The 14,391-nt window shown below is 48.8% G+C and overlaps 1 protein-coding gene across 1 annotated transcript in view; it reads left to right on the forward strand.

The window, feature by feature from the left end:
• The window catches only part of ATP10A (ATPase phospholipid transporting 10A (putative)), a 175,051-nt gene that overhangs the window by 67,484 nt on the left and 93,176 nt on the right, over positions 1-14,391 (forward strand). Inside the window, exon 2 of the mRNA XM_029239437.1 lies at positions 5,344-5,548. Within this exon, the coding sequence (XP_029095270.1) occupies positions 5,344-5,548 (205 nt within the window). The remainder of the gene's footprint in view (positions 1-5,343; positions 5,549-14,391) is intronic.

Genomic DNA, 14,391 nt, shown 5'->3' on the forward strand with positions numbered 1-14,391 from the left:
TCAGGAAGAACCTGCTTTCAACTGCTTAAAATAATTCCTGTAAATTCCATAAGCCAGCTTACCTCCTCTTATTGGAATTGTTTACTTAGTAACTTTAAAAACATAACTAGTGGTCTTTCCTGGTGGTGCAGTGGTTGAGAGTCCACCTGCCGATGCAGGGGACACGGGTTTGTGCCCGGGTCCGGGAAGATCCCACATGCCGCGGAGCAGCTGGGCCCGTGAGCCATGGCCGCTGAGCCTGTGCTCCGCAACGGGAGAGGCCACAACAGTGAGAGGCCCGCGTACGGCAAAAAAACCCAAAAAAACATAACTAGTACAAATAAATAGTTTGTCAGCCTAAACAACTGACCAAAAATGATGAATTAAGGGATCTTAAAATTCTGTTTACTGCTTGTCTTTAAATAAAATTTGTCACTAGTCACTCTAATATTTCCTTATTCCTTCACCCCCCACATTGTGCTGTTTTGCACAAAAAAGGCTCAGATAAGAACTTCAAAGCTCAGCAGGACTAATTATAAATGGTGTTAATTGATTTTCCCAGAAGAGGAAAGCTAATCATTAGAAGCCTCTTTTGGCCTAAGAACAGATCTTGGAAATTATATATTTAACACTCTGGCTTTACAGTTGAGCAAACAACAGGCCAAGAGGTGAGGGGTTTGGCGCAGAAACACCGGTGGCAGTGCTTCCCTAGAAAAGACATGTTTTTGCCTGTGGCCTCCTTAGGGTTCTTCTGAACAGAAGGCGTTTTTATCAGGACCCCTTTCAGCTTGGACCCCTCCCCCACCCCCACCCCCCATCTCAGAAGAATCACACTTTTTTCCATCAATGACCCTTGAACTCTTGGATCAACACTCTGGGGCAGACCTCTCAGGACACCTGAGCAGGGTACTCGGTGATGGCTGATTGCAAGGGCGGTTGTCATTCTCTTGGAGGGTCCATGCTCCATGTTTGTAATATGTATGATGTGGCCCATATTTCAAGACTACACGTTTTCAGGTTTCCCCACATTTTAATATGTTATGCATACCTTCTGTCGGGCTCCCACTTTGTGAGGAGAGGGAAGTGTGTTTGGATTTTAACCAGTCTTGCTCTGCGTTCTTTTCCTATGAGGTAGTCTTTTCTCAGTATGCATATTCTAAAGCTGAGTGGGAGTTTTCCAGTTGCTGTGCCCTGAGAGGACTGAGCTGCCTCTGACTCCTGCTTCTGTGCAGAAGAAGGGAATTGTGCATATTAGTTTTCTACTGCTGTGTGATGAGTTAATATAAACTCAGCAGCTGGAGACAACTCAGATGTGTGCTGTCACAGCTTCAGGGAGCAGGCATGCAGGTGCAGGTTGGCTGGGTGCTCTGCCCTGGGTGTCACCCGCTGCAGTCCAGGTGTTGGCCTGGCTGTGGTCTCGTCCTCTTCCAGGCTCATTCAGGTTCTTGGTGGAATTCAGCTCCGGTGCTGGTAGGCCTGGGGCCCCGTGCTCTTGCTGGCTGACGTCCAGGGCCACTCTCAGCTCCTGGCCCTGTTCATGAGGCCCTTCCATTGCTCTCTACACTTTAGTGTCTGACTTACTGTCTCTGGTTTAGGCCCAGTTTACAGGGCTCCTGTGGCTCCATCAGGCCCACCTGATGATTAGCTCATAGCCCGCTGACTGGTCACCTTCATTACACCTGCAGGAGTGACTCCTCCCACATTCACAGCCCCCACTTTACTTGGGGGCCGGGGGTGGGGCGCTGGCAGGGACTTGCACACCAGGGCTGGGGATCTAGGGGATGTCTCAGAATCCTGCCACCACATGGGGCAGCACCTGTGCTTAGAAGGAATATCTCAGGGGCAAACTACACAGTGCCACTTCCTAAAATTGCTAGAAACAAATGCATAGTGTTGAGGACTGGGTGATTTTAAACCTTGCATCTCAGGTGGATCCCCTGGTCCCTGGAGGAGTGCACTGGTGCAAGTTAGAATTCTGGAGTTTGCAGGGAGGCCACAGGTGGCATACACTCCTGAGACTTTTCCTATGGAGAGGAGGGGTCATGTGTCCTGTCCACCCTAGCCTGCATCCACTGTGACCTGAGGAAATAGAAGCCGGTCCTAAATTGTTTACCTGCTGCTTCTAAAATCAGTGTTCTTAGGAGGCCAGTGTTGCCGTATGGTGTTAGTGGGACTTACATGTTTTCTCTGCAGTGCTTTTCCTGTGCACAGACACGGGGGCATGTGGTACACAAGCCTGTGGAAGTGTCTCCTGGTGTGATGCCCTCTGTCACCTGGTCCTCTGCTGCTCTCCCTCTTCCCATCCCTGCAGGCTGGGAGCCACCCCTTCCAGCTGGAGTCATGGGAATTGAAGTTATTGGGTGCTAGTCTGCTCGGGCTGCTGTGACAGCACCACAGACTGGGCGGCTTAAACAACAGAAGTTTATTGTTTCACAGCCTGGAGGCAGGATGTCCAAGATCAAGGCATTGACAGGACTGGTGTCTCTGGGGGCCTCTCTCCTTGGCTTGCTGATGGCCGTCTTCTCCCTGTGTCCTCACATGGTCTTCCTCTGTGCACACACATCCCTGGTGTCTCTCCCTCTCCTTATAAGGATCAGGGCCCCACCCTATGACCTCATTTTGACTCAGTCACCTCTTTAAAGACCTTATGTCCAAATACAGTTGCTGAGAAAAGGAGGACAACTTATATCTAATTTGTATGTTATATGTAATGTATCTATTATATATGTATAGACATACACATGTAAAATGTAATATATTATATATAAGTTATACAGTATATGTTACTATATAATGTATATGGTATACATATAATAAAAATAAGAGTAACGCAGGCCAGGCAGGGGCGTTGCAGGGTCAGTGTAGGGTCCACACTCAGTGCTGGAGCTCCCGCTGGAACAGTCAACCGGACTGTGGGGCTTCAATGAGGAATTTTTGTCTGTCTGTCGAGGTGATGAAGGGGTTCTGTGATGCTGTTCTTCCACAAGTGACTCCTGAGTCTGGGTTTTAAGGGTCCTACTGCTTTAGGAGTTCCTGTGAGCTGCAGGGCCTTTCTCTTTCAGGCATCCTGGAGCTGCTCTGCTGCCGCTCCCTTTGCTTTCCATGGCTGGGACGGGTCTTCCTGCCAGGACGGTCGGTCACCGAGGTCTCCTCATCCATTGCTCTGTGTTTACAGGGGCCTGTGCGGGGGTCTCCTTCAGGCTCAAATGCCTCCATCAAAGTTAACTGTTTTCAATACGTGCTCTGCTAGAGTGGGCAAGCTAATGTTCTAAGATTTCAAGGCAGATGGAAACTGACTTTATTTTTGATGAGTTCTGTAAATGGAATGTAGTCAAGATAAACAACCCAGACAGTGTCACGCCCTGCCTCCCCTGGCCCGGTCATCCCCGCCTCCTGCCTGTCCCCAGGGCCAGTGTAGGACCACCGGTCTCCTGGCAGCTGCTGTCACACTGGGGCCTGTCCAGCTCACTGTCAGCGTGCACTGCCCACCTCAGTGACCGCACAGCAAATTAGCTTTTGGAAACTTTCTTCTGGAAAGGACAGGGCCTTTCAAATTCCTCTGTACTTTCTGTGAGAAGCCAACAAAGTGTCCTGATAAGGAAGAAAGACTAAAGAGCTAATGTTGCAATGATAGAAAGTCAAGGTTTGATCTTCAGAAGAGGAAATAGGAACATAGTTAAGTGATGTTTCATTTGTCACTCATCAAGGCTGTCTGTCCACTGGGAAGAAGTCAGACTGTGACAGTGAGCAGGCAGCGCCCTTGGGCCAGAGCCGGGGGACTTGTCAGAGCTGGAAAAGGATGCCTCACCTGAACAGCACCCTGGCCTTGCAGGGAGGGTTGGGTCCAGAAGAATACCTTTGTGCTCACATTGGGGGCTTGATTCTATAGCCCCCAGGGGTGCTATCTAGTGCTTTGGTCTCGCCTTGAATTTATTTTTGAGGACAAAGTTGTATCTAATTTATCTTTGTTGGCCCTTTAGCGACCAAACTACGGTGTATCTTGACAGAGGAATGCAAGTAAATAGAGGCTTATAGTGGAAGGGGCTACTTCTCTTTTCAGCACCCAGGGCAGCTGATGCTAGGAGCCCCTGGAAGTCTGCCGTGGGTCCCCTCAGATCCACAGTGTGGAATAAAATAGAGGTCTGACACTCAGGACTCATCACCCAGCGCTCAGGAGTCAGGTGAGACTCAGACTCGCTGCTGAATTGTTCTCTGGGAGCTCAGGCGAGGAAGTGTGGGGGGCCAGTGAGAAGGTGATGGTGAAAGTGAAGTGTGTTTTAGGGCTTTTTATTTTCCTAACAACATAACCCAGAGGATTTTTTCATGCAGTTTTCTCATGTAGAATGTCATGTTGAGATAAAGTCTTGTTCCTCTGCTTATTTATAAAACTGGACAAAACTGCCTCCAAGCAGCTCTTAAAAATGCCATTTGTAGGATTAATGAGCCCATTTTTCCAGAGTAAAAAAAAAAATCTAAAGCAGAAATCTACCCGTGTTTTCATCCTACTACCTATTAATCAATAGTAACTATCAGGGGTTGAAAGCTGCCTGTGGCAGGCACTGTTTTGAGTGATTATCTACTTCATCTTGAGCATCGTGGAGAGGATACATCTGCTGTGATCTCCATCCTGCAGAAGGTACAGAGGTTCTGCTAGCTGTCTCTATGAATTTGTCTATTGTAGGGACCTCATAAGAGTGAAATCGTACAGTGTTTGTCCTGTTGTGACTGGCTTATTTCACTTAGCATAAGGTCCTCTGAGTTCATCCATGTTGTAACATATGTCAGAATTTCCTTCCTTTTCATGGCTGAATCATATTCCACTGTATGAATATACGACATTTTGCTTATCCGTCTATTGTTGGGCATTTGGGTTGTTTCCATTTTTGGGCTATTGGGAGTAATGCTGTTATGAACATGGGTAGGCAAATATACATTAGAGTCCCTGCTTTTAATTCTTTGGGGTATATACTTAGGAGTGGAAAGCGTAGCCATTTTAAAGTGGACAATTCAGTGGCATTTAGTATAACCATCACCACTACCTAGTTCCAGAACATTTTAATCACCCCAAATGGAAACCTGTGCCCAGGAAACAATTTCTCCCAATCCCACCTCCCCTCCCCTCAGGCTCTGGCAGCCACGAATTCACCTTCTATTGCCATGGATTTGCCTGTTCTAGATATTTCATATTACTGGAGTTTCACTATATGTGGCCTTTAGGAATCTTCTTTTAAATGCTTGTTATTATGGAAAATTTCAGCATACCAGAAAGTGGCATGATGTGTTCAATGAGCTGCATGTGCCCATCACCCAAATTTGGCCTCCATCGATCTCCTCCAGACTTGTTAATGGCTGTCTCTTTACCAGGGAAGAAAAGCAGTACGTGAACCGATTCTGGAAAGAAATCCGCGTGGGAGACTTTGTGCGTCTTCGCTGCAACGAGATCATCCCTGCAGATATCCTGCTGCTCTATTCGAGTGACCCCGACGGGCTGTGCCACATCGAGACGGCCAACCTGGATGGAGAGACCAACCTGAAACGGCGCCAGGTGGTCCGAGGCTTCTCCGAGCTCGTAAGTGACCTGGTGTGTCCAGGGTCCCAGGCACCATGTCCTGTGGTGCTTCCCATGCCGGCCCTCCAGGGCTTCGAGCACCTGCATCCCCTCCATCAGGCCAGGCTGATGGATGGATGGGGGACTGAGGGTCTGAGAGGACCCCAGTCCCCCTGGGTACATAACCAGCCTGGGGCTATAGGAAACAGGACCCAGTTTTATGACTCTGATTTCCACGGTACAATTTGTAGATTTGGAGTCCCTTTAAAGTCACTAGGAACACTTGGGAGTGGCTGACTGTCAGCATTTACCCAGCTGTTGCTCTCATTCTAACACAGCAGCAGTAATGACCTGACCCCAGCATGTGGCTCAGGAATTTCTCTCCTCAGGGGTGTTTCTGAGTTCAGTGTCAGGTCTTCTGTGACTGAATTCTGCCTTGGAGGAGCATTGACCACAGCTCAGAAATGCTGGCCCTGTGGGGAGCGAGAAGTAGGAAGGGGAGCAGTGTCCCACCACCTATACCCACCGATAGCCTTGTGGCCGGAAAGTTCAGACCCTGTCAGGGGTTTCCAACCTCTGTCCCCCTCCGGGTCTGTGCAGAGGATGCAGGGGTGCCAACGCCAGGGGACAGAAAGGAGCATGAGCCCTCGGGGATCAGGAGGTGTCTGGCAGGGCAGTGGGCTAGCCCACACCTTGTTCTCCTGACACTGAGCTGCCTGTCTCTGTCACTCAGGGGCCTTGCCATCAAGGAAGGAAGGTTTAAGAAGTGCCCGAGGCAGTGAGCTCCTGAGTTTCAGGAAGGCAGCCACTGGGGGGGTCTCTTCCTCTGTCACATAATGGGTGTCAGTGGCACACACACTGGGGATTTTCTTCCTCTGTCGTTGGCGCCCTCTCAGTGAACTCTTACAGGAGAACCAGGCCTTAGAATCAGGACTGGGATGGGTCTGGAGCAGTTGGCTTTTTTTATAGCCTGGAGGTGTCCCTGGGGCACTGTCGGCATTTGACATAGGGCATTAGTTGTGCAGGATTGTCGGGGGAGGGGGCATCCCCGCATCCCACTATGAGTGTCCATGCCGTTTACCCTTGGTCACTGTGACAGCTGAAGGCACCTCCTACACGCTTGCAAAGGGCCAGATGGCATCCCATACCCTGGGGCTACTGCCGGCCTTGGTGGCAGGACTTTCTGAGCCTGACACTCACCCACCTCCTGCAGACGGCCCGGACTTCCTCAACAGTGTCTGGATTGTTCTGCCCTCGCTTCTGTCCACCACCATGATTTCCTCATTTTCATCTCCTTTTGTGCCAAGAATGTTTTTGTGAGCTGCCTCAAATCTTTCTTGGAACGAGGCAAAGCATACATAAACATTAAAAATAGTATTTTTTTTAAATGGGATGCTCTTCTCCCGGATCAGGAGAGTTGGTGACAGTGCTTGTTGGGGACCCTTGAGGCCCAGCACTGGCACATTCAGTGAGTTCCAGCTTCTGCATTGTTTGTGCTCCAGGGTTTGGTAATAAATGTGGGCCAACATTCCCCTGCCGTTTCCCCCCCGGCCACATGTGCATGTGTCCTGAGGTCGCCTCACCTCAAGGCTTCTCCCCCAGGCCTGCCCCAGTCCCCCAGAACCCACTGTTCCCAAGCCCTCTCCAGGGCACAGGCGTGGGGATGAGCCCTGAGGTCAGCAGGGATGGGCTTGGATTGGAGGAAGGTGGTGACCGCACAGGCTCCAGCTCCATCCAGGTGGAGCAGCCAGTGTGCGCAGAGGGTGCTTGTAACATAAACGGATGCATCCGTGTATCTAATGGGTGAAACTTCAGACACTGTGGAAAATCTGGCGAACCTGCAGAACCTGCGAGCAGAATGGATCTGTTTGTGCGGCGGGTGGGGCAAAGCCACGGGGGTGCATCTCCTTGGTCAGCTTTCGGGAAAAACTTCCTTGTTTCGTGTCTTCTAATTTGTTCAGCTGCTGAACCCAGTAATATCTAAAAGCCTCCTCCACCCACTTTTCTCACTGGTGCTTTGTATAAACGCACTGTTCGTAAGATGGATGTTGAAATTCCAGGATCGATACAGACAGACACATCCTATATCCTGCTGCGTAGTGCCCGTGCATGCCTGAGGAGGTCAATGGAGCTGAGCCGTAACTTAGTCAAAATGGCCAAAATTAAGAACCAAAACCATTTTGATTAAAAAAAAGTTTCTTTATCAGCACCCAAATTCTTCAATATGTATGCACACTCTAGTCCCTATTATTGGTATATTTTTTCACTTTCTGGTTTTTTCTCCCTCTTTCCCTAACGTCCAAAGGCATTTTTCTGGTACCTGAATTCTTGTTCATACATTATTATTCTGAAATGTATGAACTGCCCCATGGAAAATAAAGATAGGAAGTCTCTGGCTTTTAAAAGCCTGATAATTGGAAAACCAAGGTTTGGCTGTAACATTACAATGCCAGGAACATTTCAGTTCTATGTATTGAAGTGGGGTTTTCACGGGTGGAGTCAGCTGGTGTCTCAGGCAGGTGAAGAGCGGACTCCTGTCCAATGCACAGTAACAGTGCCACGTTGACGAGGGCTCAGTTGGAAGTGCAGGCCCCTAGGAAAATTTAAATTAGAGGTGATTTGCAAAACTAAGGTGAAGAATATGAGAGGACCTTGACATTCATGCAGGGGCTGGGTGTATCTGTCAGGGTCCAGTGAGGAGGCAGAAACCACAGCTGATTCGGCCAGGGCAAGTTTGATGTAAAGAACTCCTCATGGGGGATTGCACAGTAAAAGTGAAGGGACTCCCCAGAATGTAGAAGAGCTGATAGAGGGAACGGCCAGTGGTCCTGGTGGTAAGATAGTGCCCAGGGAAGAGGCCCCCAAGCCTGAGTCTTGCCTGTTCTCATGGCCGAGGGCATGGCTGTCCTTCATGGGATGGCAGAAAAGTTACTGAGGGGCGGGCTGTACCAGTGGGTCAGCCCTCACAGGTGCAGCGGAGCCATACACTGGGAGCTGCTGGGCCTGGGAGCTTGCGAGATGCTGGGACAGGTGCTGCTGGAGCCGGGTGCTGGGGATGCCACCCTCTGTGTGGGGCTCCCACCGCTGCCGTGGACGAAGGCCAGGTGGCGGCTCTCTGGACAGCAGCCCCATGGATCCCAGGCCTGTATATGTGAGGTGTTCAGGAGGGCATGCAGTGAGCAGCAGCCTGGGCTGGGGTCCGAGGCTGATCCTCAGGGATCTGGTTTCCCTGAGCTGTCCCCTGAGCTGGGGAGAGCTTGTGCAGCCTGGGTCCTGGAGAACAAATCCACTGGCCCTCCACCTGAAGGCCAGCTCCTCCCTCTAGCACCCTTGGCTGACAAGGCAAGAATGTGGCTCCTCTTCTCACCCTCTCCAGTTTCCAAAGTCATTTATGAAGTGCGTGTTGTTTGCTTGGGGAAGGATGCTAAGAAAGAGGGAAGTGGTCCACACGCTGTAGGGTCTGGTCATTTAAGGCAGTGGGACCAACACCTAGAGGACCCAGGCCTGCTCACCAGCGGATACTTGATACTGAGCAACAAGAAGAATCCCATTAGGGGATTGGGCTTGGAAAGTGGCCTTCCGAGAGGCCTAGGGAGACTCCCAGAAAGAGGGCTTAAATCGTATTCTGAAGGCTAGGATGGGAGGGTTTGGGTGCTGGGTAGGTGTTTTAGGCAATGATACAGGTTAGATGATGTCTCAGAGGTGGAAACAGGATTGTATGTAAAGAAGAGAGTTAGACAAATTGTACAGAGTTGAGGGGCTGGAAACACAGCGAGGTGGGGATGCATGGCTTGCCCAGACCCCTGAGTCCAAGGGGACAAGGCCCCCAGACACCTTCAGCCACCCAGCCATCTTGCCTCTGGAGAAGGAAACATAGATATTGGCACTTCAAAATAAACTTTTTTTTTTTTTTTGCGGTACGCGGCCCTCTCACTGCTGTGGCCTCTCCCGCTGCGGAGCACAGGCTCCAGACGCGCAGGCTCAGCGGCCATGGCCCACGGGCCCAGCCGCTCCGTGGCATATGGGATCCTCCCAGACCGGGGCACGAACCCGCGCCTCCCGCATCGGCAGGCAGACTCTCAACCACTGCGCCACCGGGGAAGCCCCAAAATAAACATTTGATTTAAAAGTTGGGGTCATGGGAGTTCCCTGGCGGTCCAGTGGTTAGGAGTCCGTGCTCTCACTGCCAGGAGCCTGGGTCCAGTCCCTGGTTGGGGAACTGAGATCCTGCAAGGCACACAGTGTGGCCAAAAAAAAAAAAAAAGTTGGAGTGAAATTGGCATTATCCAAGAAATAAGAGGGACCGCAAGGCTGAACATGAGCTGTCACAATAACAACTCACATTTGTTCCGGCGTCCTGGGGGCCAGGCATTATTATGCCTCTCCGGTTCATAGTGGTTCAAACATTTTAAAATCATATTTTAAAATATAAATTGTGAGGTAATGATGATCATACCCTTTTATAGATGACAAACAGGGAAGTCAGGAGATTCTGCCAAGGCCCCCCTCCCCCACCCGTCGAATCAGCGGAGAGCTCGAAGCTTCCGGGTCTGGCAGCTCCTGGGTTGGCAGGATGGGGGTTCTCCAGCGCCCCGTCTTTCCTGTTCATTGGGCATCTGTGTTGCTTCATCCCACGTGTTCATTCAGACCTGCAGCCCTACCCGTGCAGCTGCATGTGTTCAGCCTCTATACAGGGAGAAGTTTCTAGCTCATCTGTAACATTCGCACAGTCATTTCTGCAGAATGAGGAGGTCCTTAGGCTGATAATTTTACATAAAGATCTTTTTTTTTTTTTACAGAGTCTCACTTTTGTGATTTTTCATTCTTTTAATAAATATTTATTGAGCACCTACTATGCTTTAAATGCCATTCTAGGCACCCATCAAAACAGGTAAACGTCTTTCCCCTCATGGTGTTGTGTGACGTGTGAATAGGTAAATCGGGCAGAGGTGGACTAGGGATACTGCTGAGGATAAAGCAGAAGCAGGGGCCCTAAGCCTCAGGTGGTGTTGGAGTTTCAGAGGGGGTGGGGCCGTCTAGGAGGGGACTTACGTGTGGGTTAATTTCCTGGGAAAAAATGTTCCTCCAGTTTGTCTCTTGGATGGACTTGTGGGATTGTTGCCCACACCCCGGCTACACCCACAGGGCCATCTGCTTCCCACAGTTTGGAGTGGTGATTGTGGGAGCTGCAGGAAGAGCTGAACCCACAAGCCTGCCGAAGCTCGCTCTTCCCAGGCGTGTGTGGGTGTGTGCACACGTGTGTGCATGTGTGCCTGGCACGTGCTCCCGATGACATTAGTGTGGAAATTTCCTAGGCTGGAAAAAGTCTGAGAAGCACTACTTTAAAAAGATGTACCTAAGGGCTTTCCTGGTGGCGCAGTGGTTCAGAGTCCGCCTGCCAATGCAGGGGACGCGGGTTCGTGCCCCTGTCCAGGAGTATCTCACATGCCGCAGAGCGGCTGGGCCCGTGAGCCATGGCCGCTGAGCCTGCGTGTCCGGAGCCTGTGCTCCACAGTCAGAGAGGCCACAACAGTGAGAGGCCCGTGTACCACAAAAACAAAAAAAAAGATGTACCTAATGTCTAGATTGGCACGGATCCTAAGACAGTGACCTGGCTTTTCTTCCACTTTGCATGTAGATTTTACTAAGTTACCACCAGCATTGGGTGCCAGACTCTCTCAGGCAGTGACAAAGCTCAGAGTTTCCTTTATGAGGGAGAGTCAGTCCTCCCCCAAGTTACTTGACAAAATTCAGGGAGTTTAGAAGAATGACTAAAATTCCAAATATGTAGGAGACACAATTAATATTTTTTTGTTTCTACCTACACATGCTCCCAAAATTATCTCTACCACAGGAAAACTAGGGGTGAAAAGTTGGTTTGTAAGATAGTTCTTACACCAAAGTTTCTTTTTCCTTAAGCTGTTGGAGTATTCAAATTAGCTATATTCTCTGCTGTGGGATTGAAGAAGGAAACCATCTGTCATCTAAGTGGAAAACAAAGACAGCTGGCTGGGTGTGTTAATTGGATTGGTCAATATCAAGCCTTGGCAAAAAGATTCATGGTTTTCTTTTACATAATGAAATATAGTCACTAAGCTCATCATTTATACTGTGAGACATTTTTATTCTCATATTTAACAATCATATACTTTTGTTGAAGGATATTAAATAGGTAACAGGAAAGAATATGAGAAAGAAAATTATTTTGAGAATATAATAACTATATTTGGACTAAAAATTTAATTCTAGCCAGTGTGGATATTCAAAGCAATTCAGTTAGGTAGGTAATATAATTATCTGAGACATACCATGTTTTATAATATCAACTGCATTTACTTCGTGGGGAATGTCAATTTGGTTGTATAATAAGATGTTTTGGTTTCCAATCCAGGTGACTTTGCCATGGATTCTTTGCTTTGAACCTGTGGTCTAGGAAAGCAGTGCTTGCAGAGAGTAAAGTACTGTAATCTTAATGAAAACAACTAAATGCCAGGAAGTTGATAATATTAGGCTCCCCTGAAGTATTAATCCTAAAAGATCTTATTACAATATATAGAAACTTCAACATTTTTTTGTGTGCATTTAACTTCGTGTTTTTTTGTTTGGTTGGAAGTGGTTATTTTCTATTCTAGGAAAAAGACAACTAAAGCAATAAGGTTTTTGTTCTATTCATGGTGGTATACAATGTGAAGTTTTATTTTTATTTTCATTGGAAAAAAAAGGAATTTAATCAAATTCCAACTTTTCTAAATGTAGTTAAATTGCATCAGCAATCGCAGAGTTTGAGGCTCTGTGTGTGTTTGTGTGTGTGTGTGTGTGTGTGTGTGTGTGTGTGTTTCTGGAGCAGGCATTTCTTACCAGTAGAAGGAGCTGGCAATGTGAGATCTGTCCAGTTGGCAGTAAGGTCCTCCTCACAAGTGGGTATGGGTGTGTATGTAGACGTGTGGTTGTGTGCATGTGTGTTTGCCCACGTGTGAGTGTATTTGTGTGTGGGTATGTGCATAGGTATGTGTATGTGTGTGAGAGTGTATGTGTGCAAGTGTATGTCCCAAAGAATAAAGCAAAATGAGCTAAGCGTGCCCAAGTTACCACTTTTGACTATCTTTGAGGAGAGGATAAAGATTCTTTCCTGGGCTAAGACATACTGTTCTAGCAGTATATTGATGTGCAGGAGCTCATTCCTGGGGGACCTGGAATTTTCAGTCTGGTTGTTGAGCATCTCCTGTTCACTGCTCACATTAGGCGATGGTGCCCAGGCAGTCCCGTCTCTGCGCAGTGGACTCTGGGGCAGATTGTTCCTTGATGGGGTGTCGTGCCTGGGGCTGTGTCCCTTCCCCTTGTTTTCTGAGCAGAGCCCCCGATGAGAGGAAGGTCCCTGTTCCCACAATATGAGACCAGTCGCCACAGCATTTGAATTTTTTGAGTTATCCTCCTTTTGTTTCTGAATGTTGAGTCTAGTTCCCCATTTTACCAAGAATTACTGGGGAAGTTATATAAAGCTTTCAGCCTGCATGTACTCCTCCAGTGGAAGCCAGTGCTAGGTTCTTGTACTGGTGCAAGTGCTTCTGAGAGTCTGGCCTCCCCACACAACAGAACAAAGCAGGGATCCTTATCCACATCTGCACAGTCATCATGATGTCCTGTGAACCAGTCCTTGTGTTACCTACCAGGGTTCTTGGCCTTCCCCAATCAATAGAAATTGATCAGAGGCCAGACAAGAAATTCAGGCAAGGCTTTACTGGGGCTCCTGCTGCAGCAGGGAGGAGTGAGAACAAGTAACAGTTTCCCTTGCACACTCCCTGGCGGGAGTGGCGAGCTGGTTCCTTGTATGGGGTGAGGGTGGGAGTGCGTCCAGGGGTCGGGCTGGAGGGGTGGCTTAGGAGGTTTGCCCACCCGTTAGGTGGTGGTGTGTTCAGGGGACATGCGCAGTACCCTGCTTTTGCTCCCGACCCCCTGCTTTTGCTCCCGGCTCTTCAGCAGTGGCAGTTGGGTGTGTTTTTTGGTCTTTTTGAATCTTGTCCATAATGTGCCCCAACTGTGCATGCACGCAGTTATTTTTAGTCCCTTATAGTTTCTTTGTATTTCGTAGCTCCAGGAGACATTTGTCTAGGTGCAGACACTGCAGCAAAGGGTCCCAGGTCCCAGTCTGTCTCACCTGTAAGGGGAAGGGAGCTGTGCTACAGAGCACACTGTTACCTGCTTGGGTGTGGATGAAACTGTGCTCCTGACATCTGAATTGGGTTTCAACCATATTGAGATACATTCAGGGCTTTTCCAGCAGTGCTGACGAATAATCCATACTGGGGAAGGCACCGGGATTCGACCTAGCAGCCCCGATTGGCATTGTCACCCAGCCGAGGTCAGGCAGAAGTTTGTTGGTTTCCAGTGGAGCCTCTTGCAGTAACAGATGTGTCAGGGCACCTTCCCCTCCAGTGACCAGAGCCAGTGTGTCATAGCCAGCGACCAGAAATCTTCCCCTCCGATCCAGAGAGCAGACACTGAGGTACATCTGCATGGGTTTTTGTAAGTTTAGAATTAGGCCAAAGCTTCAGAATTGTTCTTTGTTGCACACACACACACCTAACCCTAACCCTAACCCTAACAGAAATATCCATGTGTGAGTCTTGTGTCTTTGAGAAAAAAGGAAAAAAATATTCTCACATACTTGTGACAAGTGACTTTTCAGCACATCTTCCTGCTGTTGGTTAGAAGTGAGCCCTTTCGTTTGGGTGGTAAAGAAGGCTGGCTTCAAAGGACTGCAGATCTAGGTTTGTTTTGGAAGGAACATCAAATGGCTGGTTTGGTCATCCGGCCTTTATCAAGCATTTTGGAGCCTTGACCATCAGGCAGGAAATCTTGTGAGG

This window comes from Monodon monoceros, unplaced genomic scaffold (genome assembly GCF_005190385.1).
Source record: "Monodon monoceros isolate NGI ecotype Baffin Bay Population unplaced genomic scaffold, NGI_Narwhal_1 Super_Scaffold_21, whole genome shotgun sequence".
Taxonomy (NCBI): Eukaryota; Metazoa; Chordata; class Mammalia; order Artiodactyla; family Monodontidae; genus Monodon; species Monodon monoceros.